This window comes from Aethina tumida, chromosome 2 (genome assembly GCF_024364675.1).
Source record: "Aethina tumida isolate Nest 87 chromosome 2, icAetTumi1.1, whole genome shotgun sequence".
Taxonomy (NCBI): Eukaryota; Metazoa; Arthropoda; class Insecta; order Coleoptera; family Nitidulidae; genus Aethina; species Aethina tumida.
In genome coordinates, this window is record NC_065436.1 from 22,761,420 (window position 1) to 22,783,264 (window position 21,845).

Consider the following 21,845-nt stretch of genomic DNA (forward strand, 5'->3'; position numbering starts at 1 on the left):
ATTATAATTTAAATTAAGGTTAGATAATTATAACCTAATAAATGTTAGAATTTTGATTGACTTGTTAAAAACAAAACTAACAGAATGCTTGCGTCTAGAGCATGTTACAGAAGCATCAGAGCTCTTGCCAAACATACTAGTTGTGTTAAACAAACTTGTTGTTCCTTTTTCTCAACTGACACTACTGGGGAAGCAGCAGAAGGTTCAGGACCAGTTAAAAGTTACGCTCAGGCCTTCGAAAAATTCCAAGATCTTGCGGAAAAGAAACCAGAACAAAAACCACAAACCTTTGCATCCCTTTTGAGAAATTCGAAATTCATCGATGTAAGTTATATGATTTTAAAATTAGCTTTACAACCAACCATTTAATTTTAGCTTGGTGATCCAGAGGGAAAGGTTGTTGTTGGAAAGATCTTTCATACAGTTGAAGATGATCTCTATATAGATTTCGGTTGGAAATTCCACTGTGTTTGTCCAAGACCAAAGAAAAATGGTAGTAGTTATGTAAGGGGCAGTAAGGTAAGACTGATGATCAAGGATTTAGAATTGTCATCAAAATTTCTTGGTTATGAAAAGGACCTGACTTTGTTAGAGGCCGATTGCGTTCTTTTAGGTTTAATTCAGGAAAGAAGTAGAAGTTCTGTGTAGAGTAACTTTTTATTGATTTTATAATAAAATACATTTATACAGTTAGTCATGTGTTTTGTTAACGGCAAGAGAACATGTATATATAATTAAAATATGTAACAATCAATTGTTATTAAATATTCGATTTTTATTTAACAAAGTAAAGTTTACAAAAAGTTTATTGTAGTTTAATTTATATACAAATGTGCAGTAATTATACATTTTTATACACTCATTAATACATTGTCATGACTGCAACCTCTTAAAATTAATGTGAAAATTGATTAATATTATTCATATGAGGTATGTAAAACATCAATAATAAACATGAAATAAATCTTGGTCACAGCATGCAGCTCTCCATCTAATTACACAAGTAAATCTTGCATTTGTTGAGCACTCCATAATAAATTATAACAAGGCACATGGTAGTCCACAACATAATGGCAGACATACTGGAACTACTGCAGCTCCTGATTTAGTTTTTGTTTTGCTCCCACTGCTGGCTTCATATTCATACATCCCAGATCCTTTAGCATATCCTCCCTAAAACAGAATGTTTACATGTATTTTTGAATTATAAAGATGTGATAATATATACATAATAGTGGTCAATTAATTATTTTAATTTATAAAAGAATTTCAGTTTTATTAATGATGAGAGAATTGGATATTATTAAATGCTACTAATAAATAATAATTAAGGCGTTATTGTAAATTAATATTTGATAACTCATTTGAGGATGTAAACTATGAATTATAAGGTGAAATTGAAACGCTGACTAAAACTGTATATTGTGATATAATCTTAAGAGAAGGAAGTTCCTTTAAGAAACAGTTAATTGATAAACGTGCTACCGAATCGATCAAAAAGTCGCAATAGAGTATAACATAGCTTAAAATTCATTTTAGGTTTTGACATATTTGATATATAATTACATGAAAATGCGTTTATAAAAACGTAACGAGGAATCGGTCGCTATTAATTAATTGTAAATTTAGGTATGTTTTAAATTGTAAGAAATAAAACTTACTTGAGCTCTCCAGGCTGCTCCACTTTCTTCCTTCTTAGCAAACATCTCATGGCCTGGAGGATAATATACTGGTGGACCAGTTACATTCTTTGTTTTAACTAGTGGTTCTTTTTTCTGTTCCTCGGCTTCTTCCTGTTGTCTTTTCAAGGTATCAACTTTTCTTTGTGTGGCCAACTCCTCTTCATGTTGTTTAAAACCAGCATTCAAAGGACTATCTGGGGGCTGAAAGAATAACGTAATTAAATACCTTTTTTACAATTTCTTGTTTATTTAGTATTGAATTAAGTCATTACCTCTTGTCCAATAGTTGCCATAAGATCATCCAGACGTTTCGGTGGTCCAGCATCGACTATTTCATCATCAGTGGGAAACCGTTTCGGTAGCAGTGTTTGCGTTTCATCATTTGGATAAGGTGGGTAACCTCCTTGGTATTTGTTCTCCGTAGTACTGCTCGACGAATATTTATAATGGATGTTAACTGGTTTCTCTTTTGGCGGATTCCAACTGTGTGGTGGAGGATTTTTGGGATCAAACGTGTCCACATCCGAAGGACTTTGTGGTCGACGATCCGGACTTCCGGGCCTTCTTGGACCGCCGGGCCCACCCGGTCCACCTGGTCCGCCAGGACCACCAGGACCGTAATTATTGGTCGTGTGAGATTCATGTTTGTAAATAACGGTTTTGTTTGGCGGATATCCGTTCGAATAAGGAGGATTGACAACCCGATTCGTAGTATTGGTCTCTTTGATTATGTATGTTTCCTTTGGAGGATTTCCTGAAATGTGATTAAATTAGGAATATATATATAAAAAATATTCTACACAAAAGTACTAACCTACAGGATAATCTGGGTTATCCGCATAAGGCAAAGGCTTGTTGGTTGTGGTTGTATTGCGTGTGTCTTTGATGATGTAAGTGTCATGCCTTGGAGGTTCGTTAGGGTATCCATTGAAATTTTTAGTGGTGGTTGTTTCATTATAGATGTAGGTTCTTTCACCTGGTGGTTGCAACTCTGGCACATAACCTGGTTGGTAGTTTCTTGTAGTGACAGTTTCCTTAACCACAGTGTGGGAGGGGGCTGCTGGAGCAGGATACCTTTCAATGTGATCAACTTCAGTGTCTTTGTAATATTCCTTCCTTGTATCCCAGGATGGTTCGATTTTCTGGATAGTGTTTTCTTTGTTTTCGACTTTGTTGTAGACAAAGCTTCTACTGGGTGTTGTGATTGTCTAAAATATATCAGATCCTATAGATTTTTAAAAACTTGAAGAATTAATTCGCATTACTTTATTTGGTGAATAGACGTATTTTTCATCAACGGACACATCCTTTTTGAGATTCGTTGGGTAGTCTCCGGATCCGGGAATTTCGTATGTGTAGGTCTTAATGGTAGTTGTCACTTTGGTGTTACCGGGCGGGCGTAAGTTGGGGTCTAAATGAGCAAGTACTTCGGGATCAATGCCTGGGACGGTAGTTTCCACCACTTCCATTGGATACGAATGTACATTGGTCACTTTAGTTTGCTTGGATAAAGTGGATGATCTCGACTGAGGAGTGGTTGGACGGATTGGTCGCAAATCCCCGTACGTTCCTAAAATTAAGATGTTTTATTCAATCCCGAACGTCTTATTTTCAAATACAATTTGAATTATTTTTTTAAAAATAGAAATTTTAAATTGAGTTCATTTAATTTCGATTTTACCTTCGCTTGAGTACTGCCTAATGGATTCCTCAGTTCGTTCCAAAGTTCTGGACTTATGCGGGGTATCTCCATAATGAAGCTCCCTGTTCACCGTGGTCTTTTTAGATCTGCAAATTATGTTCAATTGTTATGATAATCCGTTTCACTTTTTATTTATACATAAATATAAATAAATCTCTAATGAAATTAATAACAATATACTCACGTTAGTCCTGGATCGACGCCAGTATACGTTTCTGAAAAATAAACGCAGGCTATAAATATATTATATGATTCACAATGTGGAGCAAATTGTGAAAATAAGACAGGAAACTGAAAATTGCTTAATAGAAAACGTGTGGGTATAATGAATTAGCTAATTAATGATTTTTTGTCAGTTTAATTCTGTTATATTTATCATCGGAATAAAAAAATAAAAATTTATGTTTATTAATTATAAATAATTATAATTTTACCTTTAATGTCGTATGATGAAGATGATTTTTTGACTTGCTGAAGATCGTCTAATAAGGAATCGAGTTCATTAATGCTGTTTGGTACTTTAGTCTTTTCCAATGGTGCCTCTCCTCCACTAGATGATTTGTACATTTGATATGACTCCTTTTTGTATTCGCGAACTTTTCTGCCATCTGGAGTCTAAAAATTTGTCGAGTAAACAACAGAAATTTTCTAAATTAACATTTTTAATTACTTTTAATAAATACGATATAAGAGTATTTTAAATTTATTACCGTGTATGTATGAACATCGTCGGTGGAGTATTCGGTTACAGGATTTGAGGATTTCACATGAGCTATCCTGTTCAGTGAGTTACTGCGATGGGAATCGAGTGTACCTCTGGACGTTTCTCTGTAGGTGTTGCTTGTGTTGTAACCAAGCGAGCTTCCCGGACGAGACACGGAATTTTGCAGGTCTTCCAGAAGATAATCTGAAAAAATAATGTACTGTGACACATTCTTAATTGGAATATGTTGAAGCTCACCTAAATTACTGTCAAATTCAGAAACATTCTGCGCTGAAGATCGAAAATTACGTACGGGAGACACCGTCCGTCGTATCGAAGTTTCCTGGTATTCTTTTCGTTCGACTGTCGACATGATTACCTATTCTAATAAAAGACCTGAAAAAGAAAATATTTTTAAACATACGTATAAAAAATATGCGTATATTTATATTAATTTAGTGACACCAGTACTAATTTGGTCGCCGTTTCCCGGCACAGATTTGTCGCATGCACATTGAAAAAGGTGAAAACCAGTGATAAATGTAGGCTAAGGTCGAAAGACAGTGCGTCGAATAATGGAAATGAATCGTTGGGCGCCATCAAATTAAGCGCCTTTTATGGACACAGAAAACATAAATGCGATCCTTGACCGGATTCTATGACAACACGAAATACTCTTTGCCCGTCCACGTTCTTCTTGTTAGATTATCTCGTGAGTGTTCTGCAAAACCAATAAATAAATATTGGACCATTTACACAAATTGTTTCAAGGTTGCGTTTATTTTTAAGCTATTAAATTGACTTGTCCTGATGATATGGTCAAATTAATATTTTTTGCTAGAATTTTTGTTTGTTTTATTTAATGATGCAATTTCGAATATATTTCTTCGTTTTTCCATTCCTAAATAGGGGTTGTTAAATATTATTTAAGATATACCACTACAATAAAATGTAATAGCATATTTACTTTTGTTTATTTAAAGGTACTACCCACGTGTTGAAAAATATGTAAAATATTTATATTATTATATATTAATCATATACATATTTTCCAATTTAATACATACATATAAAAAATGAATATAGTCATAGTTTCCAGGAATCTCCATAGTCAAGCAATAAAATTTAAATAACTTTGCTTTAACTAAAGTTTATTGCAGGCACGTCCCACACTATGAAAACTTAATCTGTTGCAAATGACTTTTGCGTTATACTGACATATGTTTAGTGTATAATAAAGTTCTGTGTTAAAAATATTAATTACACTTTTCAAAAGAGGCTACTATCTTTTAGCCATTATTGACTTTGCTAATTAGAACCGTCAATTTGTAAAATCGATTTATGGTTTACCGGAAATTGTATAATTTCTACAAAGATTGACTTTGTAACTTATCTTTTGTAAAACATATTTGAATCATATAACTGGCTAAATAGATCCGTTTCGGACAATGAAGCCATACTTTGCAGTTTTCGTCGGAAATTGGGTGCGCCTGCTAAAAATAGCCACTCGGTCTTTCTTGATACACATTCACACTCTAGTCGCGCATTATAACAATGTTTTAAATATTCTTCATGGTACGTGTCACTTAACGAAAACAAGAACTATTTTAGATTCACTAACGGTGTACCGTTATAATTAGTTCCTGCAAAATTTTAAGTAAGGCTAAACTGAGATAGTTCGAATAATTCGACTATTCGTAATTGAAATCTTATAAATGTATTTGAATATTCGCACACTTGACAAATATTTGGATATTCGAATAGTTGAATTTTAACAATTATATAATTAATAATTCAAAATTTTAACGATTTATTGATTGATTCAATTAGATATTTGAGGAATATTTGGATATTCGAATAATTGAATATTAAGGTACGTAAAACTAGAAAATAATGTAACGTAAATATTCGAATATTCATGGAAGAATGTTCGAATAATTCATATTTTTCATAAAATAAAATAACACTAATTATTAGAAATAATGAAAAAAGTATAAACAAGGGTTCAATTTAAATTCAATAATTGATGTTTACATGAATTTATTTATTTATGACATAATAGATCTGATGTCATGCATCTTTAAATATCAACAAATAAAATATTCAGAATTAGATAATTTAACTGAATAAGAACAAATTTTGCTAGTTGAAATATTTTAAATTTGTTGGTATTGTATCTTTTATGGTATCTTACACCTATAAATACACTAAAATCTACAAATATGTCATAATGACTATTGTTAATTACTTCTTAGTAATTGAATGTATTAACATAAAATAAAAATCTATTGTATTAGTAAAAGAAGCAACTAAAATATTATATTCTTGTAGTCATTGCCCTCTTTTACCATCGACAAATACCATCATGTCAATACGTTATTTGTATCACAGTCATTATGAACCCACATTCATTTGTGCCTCTCCCACTCGTGTTAATATATCATTGTGTTATAGTTCTTATGTAAGTGTCAATTGTTTTGTGTATTTTTTATTAATTCAACCTTTCATCTCGTTGCTATTTAAAGACATCTAATCTTATCGGAAAATTGATCTTAATTATGTGTAGGTCATTAAAATATCTTCACGTGTTTAAAACTGACAGAAAAAATTATTTTTGCAAATGCTAAAAATACACTTGACAATTAAGTTTTACTATAATAATTAAAGACCTACGTTCACGATAATAGAAAAGAAATTTGGAAACACGTTTAATTGCCTCGTCACACCCAATTACATTATTTTGGTCCACTTTTCGAGGAGAGTCTAGTCGACATCAATCAGAAGTGAGGATATTTTTAGATGGATGGCGATTTTACTACAGCCGTTCAGAGTTGAATCCTGGCATAGATTCAGGGTCAATTCATTTACATAAACCCAACATTCTCAGACCGTCCAATTAGCACAAAAAGTAGACAGCTACGAAAGAGATGCTGCTTCGTTGACCTTTCTTGTGTTTTCGGTGTTCAGTTTTATTTTAGATTTTAGGACAACACATCACATACTACGGCTTTCAATTCAGAATATTTAATTGTCCAAAATATGTAAAGAATAAGTACATTTGCGGACTTTAAATGTTGTATAATATTTAATTTCTTCATTGGAACAGGTTAAGGGGAATCAGTTAAAAAACGGGTATATCTTCATCTTTTACGGTCTTGATCAGGCAAGGAATGTCACTGTGGGTAGCATTTGCACATTCTTCCGTAGTCTTCCTACGTATGTAACTATGTTGATCTATTCAATTTCTAATATTGATGACTTTCATAGTTTCTATGTGTGTTTCAAATATACTACGCTACTTAAACGATTTTCTATGCTAAAATCTACGAATTGTTTTATTGACGTCATCCATTATGGGTAATTTAATATACAGTATATATAAATACACAATTTATATATGTACTTACATAGATTCTCAAAATAATAAATAATATATTATATTAAGAACCTTCTAAATAATAAATTCTTGTACAAAAACCAAATAAGATATAATTGATAATTATATCGAGATCGAACTATAATGTTTGTATTCCCCCAAAATTTGTGTGAAAAAATAGTTTATTCTTTGTTAAAACAAAACAAACAAAATGTAAAAACATGTAGTTATAACATATTATTTTAAGTTTACAAAATGTTTTTAAATTAAATATTTTGTCTGGTTTCAAAATTTATTTTCAAAAGCAATATTAACACACTATAAGCGGGTCGGGTAAAAATACCCGTCTCGAGAATTGTTAATTGTTAGCGGGCCGGGTAATTTTTACCTTTTTGAAAGTACTTACTTTAAAAGCGGGGTGAGATGATTTTACTCTATTGGTTTACATACGGAACTGAAAGAATTATCTCTTATTTTTTGTTGTCATTCAACAAGTTAGTTTGGACTATTTTGCTACCCGCCTATAGTGTGTTAATATTGCTTTTGTTTTTTTTTTAAGATTATTAGTTTTGTTTCATATTAATTAAATTAAGAATTATTTAGAATATTTTATTTAAAATAATTTATATTCAACAAAACAATCTTCTTTCTAATCAATAATTTTTTGTTCTACAAACAAATTTATACCAGGAAAAAAATATGGTTTGTGTAACTGAAGAAAAGATCAACTTTAGAATTATAAAAATTGAAAAAAAAAATATAATAGTCAAATGAAAAAAGGGCTGAACTATATGGTGAAAGAGGTAGGTAATTCTTTTAATATTTGCTTTCTTTAAGTTTCTAATGGTTTGTCTTAAATAATAAGAAGAAAGCTTTTTCTATTTATTAAAGAAGATTTTCTTTATCGGTTTCTCTTTAATTTCCTCAATTTACGAATATAAGTCAGTTTAACTGATTGTTGGCCTTAATATTTAAAAATTCAGGTTCATCTCATTACTCAGACCGACGAAAATTGTCGTAATCAAGACATTTTTTATTGCATGCGACAATAAAAGGCTTATTTCCATTGTGTGCAAGGATACAATTGGCAATTCACAAACGTCTAATTTTGTTCTCAACACATAATATGTGTGGAATACATTTGCAGAACATTTTAATGAAATTTATTGCATGAAATATTTTTTTAATGATTGATTCATCGCATGGCTTATTTCCAAATGTGTTGCACGGGGATTTTGCACGAGACGTTGCTTAATATCTTCGTTGGTACAGGTTTCAGGGCGACCTTCATCTTCATACCATTCATTGCCATATTCAAATCGACGAAACCAAATTCGTGTAACTTCATCACTTACAGCATCTTCCCCAAATCCATTGCAACATGCTCCTGTCGTTATTTTAAACTGATTTTTCAACTTACAAATTTAATGTGTGTTAATTATATATCATTTGAATTCAAAATTGAATTGAATCTATATATTATATCTATTGGGAAAACTAACTCCACAATTAATACCAAAAAGTCAACATCGAATTAACTGTATTAATCATTTTGATTTTCCTCGAAAATGCGATTACTAACAGTCACCATAATAATAAAGTCTGTAACCTGCACAAACGCTGCTCACGTAAGGCAGCCAAAGATTGTTCGCTATATTTGGTATGAGTGAGTAGTGCAGATCGTTTCTCGTTGTGTAGGTTGTTTCGATTCGCAACCATATGGTCCATATTTTACACGCCGCAATCATTAAACTTACAATTGGATCTTGTAATTTATCTTAATGTAACTTTACGACGGTTTTATTTAAGTCAAGTGCATTCGGACAATTGTATTGGTTAGACTTAAGTTTCAAATGTGAAATCAGTTAATTTTTGTGACAACAATTTTATTGCATGTTTAAAAATATACTTAAAATAAACAGTTGCGCCTTGTGTATACACACATTATAATGTTACGTATTTAAAATATGCATGTTTGTCAACATCAGTGAGACAAGATTCATTGAAACCCAATTCTACTTAATCAATAGCACTCACGCAAGTGACCAAATATGTTCACATGTTCGGTAAGTTATGTGAATATTAAAATTTTCGTGTATTTGTTAATATTACGAATAAACAATCGACGTCCTACATTATTTTTGGTGTCTGGATGACGTTTTTTATAAGCATAGGTCAGTTAGTATTGGTGTAGGTGCTAAAACTGTAGGATATTGTAACCTTGTTTGAGAAAGAATTCAATGAAATGCCATTGTCATGTGTTACAAAAATCACAATCAGAAAGTGGAAGGGCAATGTTTTTATTCATGGCTTGTTTACACGTTTGACGTAACCAAGTAAGTAGATACAGAAAACTGGATGAAGTACGACTGCATCATTGAAGCATTAAAATATATTAAAATACAAAAATATGTCTATTTTAAATTGTGTCACTGAAGTAAAAAATAAGCAATAATAAATTATGATATATTTACTTAATTTTATCATCCATAACATTTTTGTAATATATAAATTATGCTAAGAGATAATACTATGTGCAAATTTGAATATATTTTAATGTTTATCTATATTTGGAACTGTGTTTTGAAATTGATAACGTTTATTTTCAAAGAATACCGCTTTAACACACAGATCTAGCAATTATTACTAATTAATCTAACTTTATGTGCATAGTAAGTAGGATTTGAAATTGGAAATCTAGCTTTTACTATTAGGGTCATTTAAAAGTGTTAAATATGAAATTTATACTTAACTGTTATTTAATATTTATAAAAAAAACAAAAATACATTTTTACTTCTGTGAAATTTTTACCATATCACCCTTAAAAATAGAATTAAATTTATTTATGTTTTTTTGGTTTTTAATATAACTATATAAATTATTTGTATTTTAAAGTAAATAATACTGAAAAAATGTACAACATTTTGATAAACGTATTATGTATTGTAATTAAAATTAATTACAATACATAATACGAATTTGTTTTCTATTTATTGGCACGTTTTGTAAAAATTATTAGTAATATATTTCTGTTAAATTAAAAATAGCCGACTATAAATATAAAATTTCCCATTAAAATGACATTTTAATACTAAATTTACTTTCATCCATTCGTTTTCAATTTATTATAGAAATTAATGTCAATATAACAGTTTTTTTTTTAATATTATAAACTTGTATACGTTTAGTTGAAAACCAGCAATATCACATTCACAGAAGTCATATGGTACTACAACCCACCGTAAATATTGTTTGTTTTGAATACAAATTGGGAACACGCATGATTATTCAGAATACAAGTTTACCAATTTCTAAAAATATCCGAATTTAAATAAATGGATCGCGTATTTTTTTATATTCGCCTCGAGCCAGATCCAGAATTAGAATCCTGATGGTAACGTGCGTCGCTGCTCCAATAAACAAATTGAATTAATTGGCATATCAATTTTGAAACGCCGGAGACGGAGGTATGCAGGGAACAATGAAATAATAAAGATATCTAAAATAAATTTATGTAAATATGAAAATCAGTATTTGTCTTTTGAAACGTGTATAATAATGGACGTGATGTCATACTGCTTGACGATGTTTGTAAGTGCAAAATGTTTTTATGGAGAAATCTGTTAATAACGTTTTGCCAAACAAGTTTTCCTACTTTCAATTTATACAAATTAAACTGGACTATGATCATATGTCATAATGAATTTTGAAAACTAGAAGCCGGTTTGAATTTAAATTTTTTCAATGGTGAAAAGAATAATAACAATGTATAAACTTTTAAATTTTGGACATGTAGAATTAAAATTTATCTTAATTTATATAAATTAATAAAAACTGATATTAACTATTAACAGGAGTGTGCAGATAATATCATACTAAAATATCACAGTAGACAATTTAAAAAATATTTAAATGGTAATAGTAATAAAATAATGTAATCAAATTATGTAAAAACTATTCAAATAAACAATGCATGTGTATGTAAATATTTATGCATGAATATATGGATGATTTAAAAAATGAGTAAAGGTTATATTTAACACATTTTGCAATTGTGCAGACCAGACTATTACAAACTTTATGCGCACTATTTACAATCCCATTAAAACTTATAAACTTTTATAAAATAAACAAATCAGAATAATTGAGTGTTACATAATAGATTATATTAAAATTCAAGGTAAATCGCATAAATTTTAGCAAAACCCCGTAAATTAATGTTTACTTGTGCGGCAAAAAAATAATATGTTACACTATAAGTGGAGAGTACCAAAGTATGTAATTATAATGATGTTCGCATATTTGTTATCGTCGTGTATTAATTGTAAGATAATCCGAGGAATGGACAAACGTCCCGATTGTTGTTGCCGATGACCGCACTGGACGGCGAAATGTTTTGATCTGGCGCACACATGGTACGATCGCGGTCGGTTTTTCACCGGAAAACGGCCGGAAAAGCAGAAAACCCACCGGCACCTACCTTGAAGGCACCGAAACTTGGTCCGGATGTGTCCTGTGTCGCACTAAATCAAACACGGCACTCACTTACGATGTCCGAAGAGTTGCCTCGGAGACTGGTTCATGTGCTATTCTCAGATCGACTTGGCTCTGGCCGCCGTTCAAATGTCAGCGCGTAGGAAAGAGTGAACGGGGCGCATGTCCGTGGCCCGCGAGTTACGTGGGCGCCCTGAGCGTCCCCGGCGCGAATCGTACCGCGGAGCAGGTGAGTTGCGAAGTACCGCAGAAGGTACCTGCCAGTCTCGGACGCCTACGCCTCGTTCCGCAACAGGGAACACTCGCGGCGGAATGATGGTACCGCATCGTCCGGTGGATTCCGTAGGGGTACAGTTTTTGAGAAACAGCTTTGCAGGAATGTCGTGTGCTCCACATCTTTTCAACAATCTCTAATTGATATTTTTAATTGAACTTTACATAAGTTTCTTTTATTAAATCCTGATAATGGTTCTCACAATGGTTATAACATTATATCCGATTCTCTTAATGTTATTAAGAACATCTCTAAATACACTTGAACACTCCATTTTGAAGATATAGACGAATACTAACTTGTCTTATAACAGACCTAGCTTCAGCCGGATTATGTTTGTCTGATTCAAATATTCACAATATTGACCCACAATGATGTTAAGTAGCATTATATTATTCAATTTCCTTAATGTCATTAAGACCATTTCAAAATATCTTACACTCAATTTAGAAAATACAGATGAGTACTAAAATGTCTTATTATAGACCCAGTTTCAGTTGGATCACGATTGTTTAAATATTTGCTGCAGTATATTTAAACAATAATAATATCATCTTAACTTTTTTCTTTACAACTATATTTTAATGAACAATAGGACAAAACTTTAGAATAAACTCATCCAACAATATTTTAATTTTTACAAACTTGTTTATATTATTCGTCAATAAAACCATATATTATAAATAACAGTTTATTTAATTTATTTTCCTATAAATATGTACATAACATTTTTAATACTTATACATACAATGATAATGATATGTTGTAAAACTAATATAGTTTATATGAGTTGAAATTACTTAAACAATTAAGTCTGTAGATTTCACTTTACCAGAGGGTCTCATCATTAAAGATTTCGATCGTGGAATCCCCGTCAAACTTTGAGTCTGAAATTAGCATTATAAAATGAAATGAGGTGTAAAATATATTTTAAATTGTTAGTTTTGCAAATAAGACTTGTCTTTCCATTTATAAACATATATTATTATTACACATATCCATGTGAGTGTTTATTCCAGTAATTACTTAAAATATTATTTTCATCAGTGAAAGTAATGGGATAAATGTTCATATTTATAATTTAATTGCATATATTGCAAATATTTAATTATACTCAGACACCTGTAACTTATTATAATTTATTATTATAATTACGAATATTATATAAATATTATGCAATGAATTAAAATTAGATCTTAAAAGAATCCTTTTTCCCTTTATTAAATTTATAATTTTATACCTATTTATTTTAACTAAATTTTATGAACATAAGTTTTTAAGTAATGAAAGGAATAATCAGCCTCGAATAAAAAATACGAATTTTTTTAGATTTGTAGCTAATCTAAAAAAGTTCATCATTTGCTTAGTTTCAAATACGAGATAACTCCCATGAGAACAGTGTTGCCTAACTTTGCAAGTGTAAATGAGATGCTGTTATTTACAAGATATTGTTAGATTTTCGCTAGATGACGGATGCTCTGATGATTCGCATTTTATTAATATATTATTTATTATTTAAAGCACAATCGGGAGTTTTTTTTAAAGGGAATATAATAAAAAAAACGGGTGAGATCCGAGTTCTGTAAAAAATGTTACTTGTTACTTTTAAAATTTAAATTTACTGGTACACATTATATACATACAATATATAAGTGTATGTATCACATGTATGTAGAGTATTCTATATAGATAATTTAAATTTAAAACTCCATCTCACTAGAATGACCGAGTATACTTATTATTAGTAATTATATTATTTCATTGAAAGTATAGTAGAAATTGACATTCATTGATAAGATTTTACCTTGTTGCTTAAAAAGTAAAGTCAATTTTTATTGTATATTAAAAAATAAAAAAATATTAAGTCTACAAAAAATCTAGTCTAAAAATTAAAAAAAAAAACTGTTAGTGTTCTATGTGAGTAAAAATATTGAAGTATAAAAATTTACCAATGAGGAGATTAGGAGAATGGTAAAAGCCATACATACAAATTCCTGCGTCCAGTTGTTATACTTTTACTCTAAAGTTGTATGTATTTACCCATTTGCCCTTATTAAATAAATAGATAGTTACCTCCAAACTTCTTGGAGTAAGATACTCGGACGCATTCCTACGTATTCCGTGTTTGTAAGGATTAAATTTAAGCGAGCTGCGACTAGAGAGCACGATTGTCTCTTGTTGCTTTTTCTTGCGTTCGCAAAACAACTTTTTAAACGTGCTCCTGAACTTTCTAGATAACACACAATACAAAATGAAGTTAAACGATGTATTAAGTAGGATCATAAAGTTGAAAATGTTTCCTGCAACTGAAATTTAATCATGGCATAACAATGTCAACAAAATTTTATGGGCCGCTCACTTAATGAAATATTCAGTTGCCTCCGAGTTTTCGACTGATGTACATTCATGTAGATCAAATAAGCAGCTGTCGGAGTCTGACATATTAGAAATAGAAGAACGATTCCAATTAGCATCACTGTTATGCGATTTTCGTTGGATATAGATATATTTTCCTACAATAGCAATTGTATAAGTTGGTGCCTTATGACAAATATAATATCACAAATATTACCTGAGAATTCGTCATAGCTCTTCTCGTCTTCTGTGAGTAGTACACTGCTCTTATTAAAAAGCAGTTAAATGTGGCGATTACCACTAAAGGTAGAAAGCAGAAGAATACTGCACTGTACCAGGCCATGAACGTCGAATATGTAAAATTATTGCCTAAGTTTGTCAATTCTGTATCTATAGTGATATTTTTTAAGCAACAAGTTGTCATATTGAAGCTTTCGTTTTTGTCCATAAAACTATCTGCAGCAACTGTAGAATTTTGATCTTTTGTTGTGTCCGTTATGGAGGACTGCATTGCTAAAGCATCTGCAAGATTGTGAGATTTTGTGATTGTTGTTTTGTTTTGATTGTAAAATGCTGGTAGGAAGATGAAATGTTGATGCTGATTGCTACAATTTGCCACAATGGATTTGATGATTTCTTTGTAGAACTCTGGATGAATTGTTGATACGTTAACTCTTGTGTCGTTTGGTATATGTAATATGGTGGTTGTGGCGTTGTGATTTATTGATTTACCGTGAGGATGATGTGTTTTATGCAACTTCAATGGAGGACACTGTTCTATGCAGCTTTCTTGTAAAGACAACTGGTACTCGAATGTTGTGGACATCGTGGTAAGAAGACAAAAAATGTATACAACTGATATAATACTTTTGGCTCTACTTTCAGTACACAAAACTTTGCCTTTTATTGGATGACAAACAGCAATGTATCTCTCCAATGTGAATGAAACTGTCAACCATACTGATGTACTACCTGAAAAAATAATATTACGTAATATGTTCAATAAACAATTGGTCGGTAAAATTAAGACTTCATTTTAGGATGTGTTTGCTTTGAAAGAAACAATAAAAACATTACTCAGATTGATAATGGGTGCGAGCTAACATAAAGACAGCGTTGATTGTACAGCTAAATATAAATGGTGATTTGTAAAATCTACATGGACGTCAATTCGCTGTCAGTATTCGATTTTACTTAGGTAAATTATTTGGATTTAAGCCAAATTTATTTTCTTAAACGACTACTGTTTTGCATGCCTAATGACAAAATAACTTAATGAGGCTACACTATTTTTGATATTCTATGAATTATAGCGACAACATAAGGCATTTAATAGAACATAAAAATGTAAAGTGATCGTAAAATTTACGACTAAAATATTAAGAAGGTATATATAATAAATTCGCTAATGTAGTTTAGACAAGTTGGGAGCCTTTAAAAATATAATTTTCATAGTAAATTGAATTTGACACTCTTTTTGCAAGGAAAAGTTCCATTAAGATTCCGAAAATACAGTAGTAGAGATGACTAATGCTGAGAAAAGGCTAATTTTGTCTTTTAAACATTCAAACAGTTTCTAATTGTTTCTTTCATATGTCCAACTTTTTACATTAATCTTATGATTGTAACATGCTTCTATATAATCGAAGAAGAATCGATTCTATTTTAAGTTCTTTTATAAAGTACTTACTTGCTGCATCACAGATCCAATGCGATATTCCATAAAACCTCCAATAAAGTGCATATTTCCTGTCATGAATATTGGGATAATGTTTGAATGACAGTAACAGTGCGAACAAGTTGTAGAGAATATCCGCTATCGCCAGTGCTGACAAATAAATGTTTGTGGAGCTTCTCATTCTTCTCCTGTAAAAAACTTAATAATGACAATGACTATAGTGGTTAAAAAAAATCGACTGATAGATTCGAAATTTCGGAACTCATCTATCAATCGAGTGGTTTAATAATTAATGATTTTCTTAAAATTTTGTGTCAAATTATTAACTGCGAAGAACCAGAAAATCTATTTCGGCATCGAAATCTAAATTCAGGATGTTGAATGTTGAGTCTGCCTATAAGTTAAATCAACAGAATAATTAAAAATAATAAACATACTTTATTTTGCAAGAACATCCCACAAGAAGGTAAATTAAGTGAAATGTTTCGGGAAAATGACATGGCATATTTTTAAATAAATCTTACCTTGTCAATACCATCACGGAGATGGTCTGGCCAATAACTCCAATACATACTACGACTGGTACCAATACTCTTTGGATCCAAAACCGACAGTTTTCGAGGATGATATCAGTAGGATCTGTGCCGTTCATATTCTTAAATAATTTTACTGAAAATTTAACAAAAATATTCATCGGTACTTAAATTTACTGGTACAAGTTAGAACATATACTATCAACATTAATTTATTTAGAAGTACAATAGTTTTGCTAATCACTACTATTTTTAAAAGTATAATAAGTAAATAATTAGAAAGAAATAAAAAATTAACTGCAATCCAAAGGGTGTACTCCAAGTTTGGAAATCCTGTCTCATTTCACATTTCGAAATCTAAATAATGATAGATTAGCGACTGTTAATCTGTCTTTTTAGTTTGATTAAAACACTAAATTCACAATAATACGCTTTATTACGACAAACGTAGTTTAACTCTCAACATCTAAAGCTTGACTGCTCGGTTCTTTCTTAAGAACTGCCCCGATTATTAAATGTAAACAAATACTTCAGATTTGCTTATGAAACAAAACTAGTCTAAATAGATGTGAGCACGTCGCATCGGTCCATCGGTGAAGGTGATGACGTAAGCTAACACGGCCTTCCTGACATGTGGGGCGTCCTCGCACCTTCCGCAGTTTTGCAAAGATTCACCTGACACCGGTAATCTGTAAACATTATAACAGCAGTACAAGCTCAAAATATATTCGAAGAACTAAGTCTAAACCTTATTTCATTTAACAAAATAGACTGTTATGTGGCACAGTTAACAACCACTAGAAGCACAGAGGCGGCTCAACCATCAACAGGTCTGTTACACCCATGTCTCTCAAGTGCTATCAAAAGATACCATATTCTAGCCAGGAGCTCAGAGGCGGTTCAACCACTACCAGGTCTATTACCCGCTTGTCTCACAGACCCAGAACACAACAATCTAAGCCTGCAGAGCAGGGACCTTAAAAATAGCCTGCCGAGCAGGTACCTTTAAACATAGCCTGCAAAGTAGGGACCTTAAACATAGCCTGCAAAGTAGGGACCTCAAACATAGCCTGCGACGCAGGGACCTTAAAAATAGCCTGCCGAGCAGGGACCTTAATCATAGCCTACTAAGCAGGGACCTTCACATATAGCCTGATACACAGGGACCTTAAACAGCCTACTAAGCAGGGACCTTTACACACATTCACACATCAATCTTATTAAATAAATCTATATCCATCATACCTTATAGAATTTCTGTATCTGGCCAGGTTCGTAACTGTTCATGTGCCGCTATTGTAGTTCTACCTCGGCTGCCAATCCTTCGGAGTGCGTACCTCTCATTAGGTAAACAATGCGTTACCTCAAAGGGTCCGTGATACTTTGGTTTCAATTTTCCTCCATTCGACAGCTAATAGCGACATCTAATCCTAACGAACTTGCTTCTGTATGTAGTTCGGTTGACAATTCCAGATCAAAAATGTTGAAAATAGGATAAGAAGTCAATCGTACATTTTCACATTTATATGTCCATTCAAAAGATTTTCCCTCACGTAACAGTGCAGATATCGGTGCTGTTAAAGTTGCAAAGTTTTTCACAAGATGTCTAAAATATCCAGCCAGTCCTTTTTCGATCACACCTAAATATTTCACAGATGTTTGTAAAAAGTTACATTTTTGTATATTTAAGGGCGTCAATGTCCTTTCTTAAATTCTTATGACATTCTTGAATGGGTCGAGCAGGGCACAACACATCATCAACATAAACAAACGTAATATCGTCTTTAAGTGGTCCAATGGCTTTAACGATGGCGCTCTGATAATCTGATGAAGAGTTTATGAGATCAAACGGCATTCGGTTGTTCTTTTATTTCTTTCGTAACCCACTCGTCCATTCCTGACAAATTCAAGTCATATTCCTCAAATGCAATTTCTAAATCTTAAAAGTCGAAACTGCGCTGCAGCCACACTTAAACCTTCTGCGCAGTCATCTTCAATGTTGCTTGAGTAGTTTGGGCGTTGGCCATTGTCGATAAAATTTCCATGTTTTGTTTTTGGAATCTGTTGTTACTTTCTTGCTGCTAGTCTCTCTCCGATGCACTTTCGGTAATGTTCACAACGTTCGGACTCACTGCGCGTTTGTGTTTTTCACTATTGTCTGTTCGTTCACAAAGAAACACAAAAAAAAAAAAAAAAAATATTTTTTTTAGGTCCTTTCTTCCGGAAATAATTCACGAGAAGATATCCTTTATCCCACTTCTGATGATAGATTAGCGACTGTTAATCTGTCTTTTTAGTTTGATTAAAACACTAAATTCACAATAATACGCTTTATTACGACAAACGTAGTTTAACTCTCAACATCTAAAGCTTGACTGCTCGGTTCTTTCTTAAGAACTGCCCCGATTATTAAATGTAAACAAATACTTCAGATTTGCTTATGAAACAAAACTAGTCTAAATAGATGTGAGCACGTCGCATCGGTCCATCGGTGAAGGTGATGACGTAAGCTAACAATAATAATTAACTATGTGTCGTATTGAATGTTATGTTGTTATGGTATCGCAATTTAGTATTGTTTACAGTGCGTGCCTGTAGTATTAGCAAATCATTTTGGTACCTCATAAGCAGTTCTAATTGTTCTTGATTATTATAAGGTACATTAAAAGTACATTACATTATCATATACAAATTGGGATTGATTTTCAACTACGTCTTTTAATTAATAGTTTAAACAATTTTAATATAGAAATATTTTATATATAAAGATATCTTTAAAATAGATGATTAAAATTTGGAACTGAGTAGAGTAAGTAAATCCAATAATAAAAATAATCTATACAATTTTTTGTTTCTTTTGAAGAAAATATAGCCCTTAATATCTATATTTCAAAATTTTTTTTTCATATTTCTGAAACCTTTGGTCCAATCATATTTAAATTTGGTATGTGTTATACTTAAATTTCTATGATTTCCATAATGATGCAGCAGATTTTGGGCAGTTCACTTCATAGTTAAAAAAAAATATTTTGTGACGTGTGGCAAATATGGCGAGAAAACATTAGAATCTGTTCTACTTAGTCATTATGGAAAAAGTTGAAATAGAATTGTATGTAAGGTTTTTAGGATAATGCAGATCAAATTAATACTTGCTTGGTTTGAATAGAATTTTTGTAATTTAAATTTCAGAAGCTGTATTTATTTTTCTAAATTTTATTTAGATTGTTTTCATTATTGGATGTATCCTACACCACCTTCCATTTTGCCCATTCGTTTTAGTAACGTCTTGTACATTTAGATCCACTTAATGTATATTTGTATTGTTTTCTAGAAATTTTAAATAGTTGAACTAATTTTAATTACTTTATTTTTATTATTTTTTTGGGATAATAGTCTGCAAAAAATTATTTCATTCATCAATTTCAAAAATGTGAGTAATAATGATAGTTAATAATAAAATAATCTTTAGAAGGAGCTAAAAGTCTTTATTATGCTTTTACTAATAGACTTCCATATCAAAAATAAAAAAAGACAAAATTGTATAGTCAATTAATTGTTAATTAATTAAATTAAATTCAGAATCCTAGAGAATGTGTTTGATTTGATTAATGATTTTTTTTTGGATTATATTCAATATTATGAAATTTTGAAGTTATTAGGACGAATTTAAAAATTTGGAGGACAAAATCATTGCAAAACTGCTAATAAACCTATATATTAAACCAATCCAAACTTCTACATGTATAGAAAATTTGTTATTTTACATGTAATAATTATAATTATCTTTATCTTTATTTAGATTCAGGGTTAAATGATTTCAGTTGATATTCTGTCAGATAATATAAATCCAATTGACATCACTACAAAACTTGGCAAGTACTTCTACTAGTAAACCATTTTGGAGAGGCGGAAATTTCTTGTAAATATCATACTTTTCAAACATACAAGTATAATGTCATGTGGTCATTTAAAAATATCAACTAACCCAATTATTAATTTTTTAGTTTTTTACTTAGTTTACTATTAATGAGTAGTTACTCAATAGTATTTCAAAATTTGATACTCACACTGCTTGTCTTTATAAAACCGTGTTTCTTTTTCAATCAATCATATTCCCGAAAATTTCACTGACTGGTTCGTATAGATTATTTTCAGCTTACACATCGATGTATCTTAAAATGACGGCAAAAGTTTTTTTTTTCGAAAAACAAACACACACACGCAGAGGTTATGAACAGCAGATTTTTGGAACGGACACTATCTGCAACGCGTTTCCACGGAGACTGCCGAACAGATTATTTAAATTTAGCCCATTGCTGAATTATTATTGGACTCGCAGTTCCTCACTGCTTCGCTATTTACTTTTCATATTTTTAACAGATTTTTTTTTTGTTTTTATCGAAAAATATTTGCACAATGTACATTGAACCCAACTTTGTCATTATGTCGAATTTGGTTAGTAGAATGTGGCAAAAAATGGAATCTGGGACATTTTTAGCAAATCTCTTGTGTTTAAAAATAAGTCACTACAATTAGAGGGAGCATCGTATTTTCCAAAATTTTGAAATAGCAATTATTTTTAAAAATATTTAAGGGTGAATATTTAGTTTTCATGAACTTATTTTTTTTTTTGTATTTTTATAAATAACAAAGGGCCAAATGAAACGTTGTTTCAACACAACATAAAAATAATCAACAGAATTAACATAAGTTAATAAAAAATGTTCAAAATATTTTGGACTTCAGTAGCCAATTTTCGTAACATGTATTACAAATTGTAATGTTCTTACAAATATTTTTAAATTTATGAATTATTATCTACAAATCAACAATGGTAGAAGGGTAATATGTTATAAAACCGACAATTAAACAAGCAATAACAGTTTTACATTAAATTTTAACGAATATGTTGGGCGTCAATTCTCTAAAAATACTTTTAAATGTGCCTCTTTCGTTTAATAAATAAATCTTGAATATTTTTATTTATTTCTAACTTTCGTACAGGTTGGGCTATTGTTTAAATGGTGGGGGAACTGAAGGGTGCCTC

The 21,845-nt window shown here is 31.1% G+C and overlaps 3 protein-coding genes across 6 annotated transcripts; 1 reads left to right on the forward strand and 2 right to left on the reverse strand.

The window, feature by feature from the left end:
* The first annotated feature begins 10 nt into the window (after nt 1-10).
* LOC109594245 (28S ribosomal protein S28, mitochondrial) lies at nt 11-806 on the forward strand. The gene is made up of 2 exons (XM_020009453.2): nt 11-324; nt 376-806. The coding sequence occupies exons 1-2, from the start codon at nt 85-87 to the stop codon at nt 646-648; spliced, it is 513 nt and encodes a 170-aa protein (XP_019865012.2). The 5' UTR covers nt 11-84; the 3' UTR covers nt 649-806.
* On the reverse strand, nt 639-12,109 carry LOC109594243 (uncharacterized). Of its 2 annotated transcripts, none has more exons than XM_020009449.2 (11): nt 11,945-12,109; nt 4,346-4,483; nt 4,095-4,291; nt 3,819-3,999; nt 3,569-3,599; nt 3,364-3,470; nt 2,948-3,252; nt 2,497-2,890; nt 1,955-2,436; nt 1,662-1,883; nt 639-1,173 (listed from the first exon to the last, which is right to left on the reverse strand). In XM_020009449.2, the coding sequence occupies exons 2-11, from the start codon at nt 4,458-4,460 to the stop codon at nt 1,039-1,041; spliced, it is 2,169 nt and encodes a 722-aa protein (XP_019865008.1). In that variant the 5' UTR covers nt 4,461-4,483; nt 11,945-12,109; the 3' UTR covers nt 639-1,038. The 2 variants fall into 2 exon arrangements, with proteins under 2 accessions (XP_019865008.1, XP_019865009.1); XM_020009450.2 differs by having other exon boundaries at nt 12,014-12,032.
* Nucleotides 12,110-12,909: 800 nt separating this feature from the next.
* Nucleotides 12,910-21,144, reverse strand: LOC109594233 (sex peptide receptor-related protein 2-like). Of its 3 annotated transcripts, XM_049962561.1 has the most exons (8): nt 20,866-21,139; nt 16,790-16,934; nt 16,278-16,453; nt 15,320-15,559; nt 14,805-15,109; nt 14,592-14,745; nt 14,306-14,538; nt 12,910-13,119 (listed from the first exon to the last, which is right to left on the reverse strand). In XM_049962561.1, the coding sequence occupies exons 2-8, from the start codon at nt 16,915-16,917 to the stop codon at nt 13,033-13,035; spliced, it is 1,323 nt and encodes a 440-aa protein (XP_049818518.1). In that variant the 5' UTR covers nt 16,918-16,934; nt 20,866-21,139; the 3' UTR covers nt 12,910-13,032. The 3 variants fall into 3 exon arrangements, 2 of the variants coding, with proteins under 2 accessions (XP_049818518.1, XP_049818517.1); XR_007547170.1 differs by having other exon boundaries at nt 14,182-14,538; nt 14,805-15,559; nt 20,866-21,144; XM_049962560.1 differs by having other exon boundaries at nt 14,805-15,559; nt 20,866-21,138.
* Between the last annotated feature and the right edge of the window lie 701 nt (nt 21,145-21,845).

Bases quoted from the DNA above. Each gene is read 5' to 3' on its own strand.
- LOC109594245 (XM_020009453.2), top strand. From the start codon at position 85: ATGCTTGCGTCTAGAGCATGTTACAGAAGCATCAGAGCTCTTGCCAAA. The intron at 325-375 runs GTAAGTTATATG...ATTTAATTTTAG, and splicing joins GAAATTCGAAATTCATCGAT to CTTGGTGATCCAGAGGGAAA.
- LOC109594243 (XM_020009449.2), bottom strand. From the start codon at position 4,460: ATGTCGACAGTCGAACGAAAAGAATACCAGGAAACTTCGATACGACGG. The intron at 4,292-4,345 runs GTGAGCTTCAAC...TTATTTTTTCAG, and splicing joins TGAATTTGACAGTAATTTAG to ATTATCTTCTGGAAGACCTG. The intron at 3,253-3,363 runs GTAAAATCGAAA...TCTTAATTTTAG, and splicing joins TAGGCAGTACTCAAGCGAAG to GAACGTACGGGGATTTGCGA.
- LOC109594233 (XM_049962560.1), bottom strand. From the start codon at position 16,917: ATGAACGGCACAGATCCTACTGATATCATCCTCGAAAACTGTCGGTTT. The intron at 15,560-16,277 runs GTAAGTACTTTA...TTATTTTTTCAG, and splicing joins TTGGATCTGTGATGCAGCAA to GTAGTACATCAGTATGGTTG. The intron at 13,120-14,305 runs GTAACTATCTAT...TGCTAATTTCAG, and splicing joins TTACTCCAAGAAGTTTGGAG to ACTCAAAGTTTGACGGGGAT.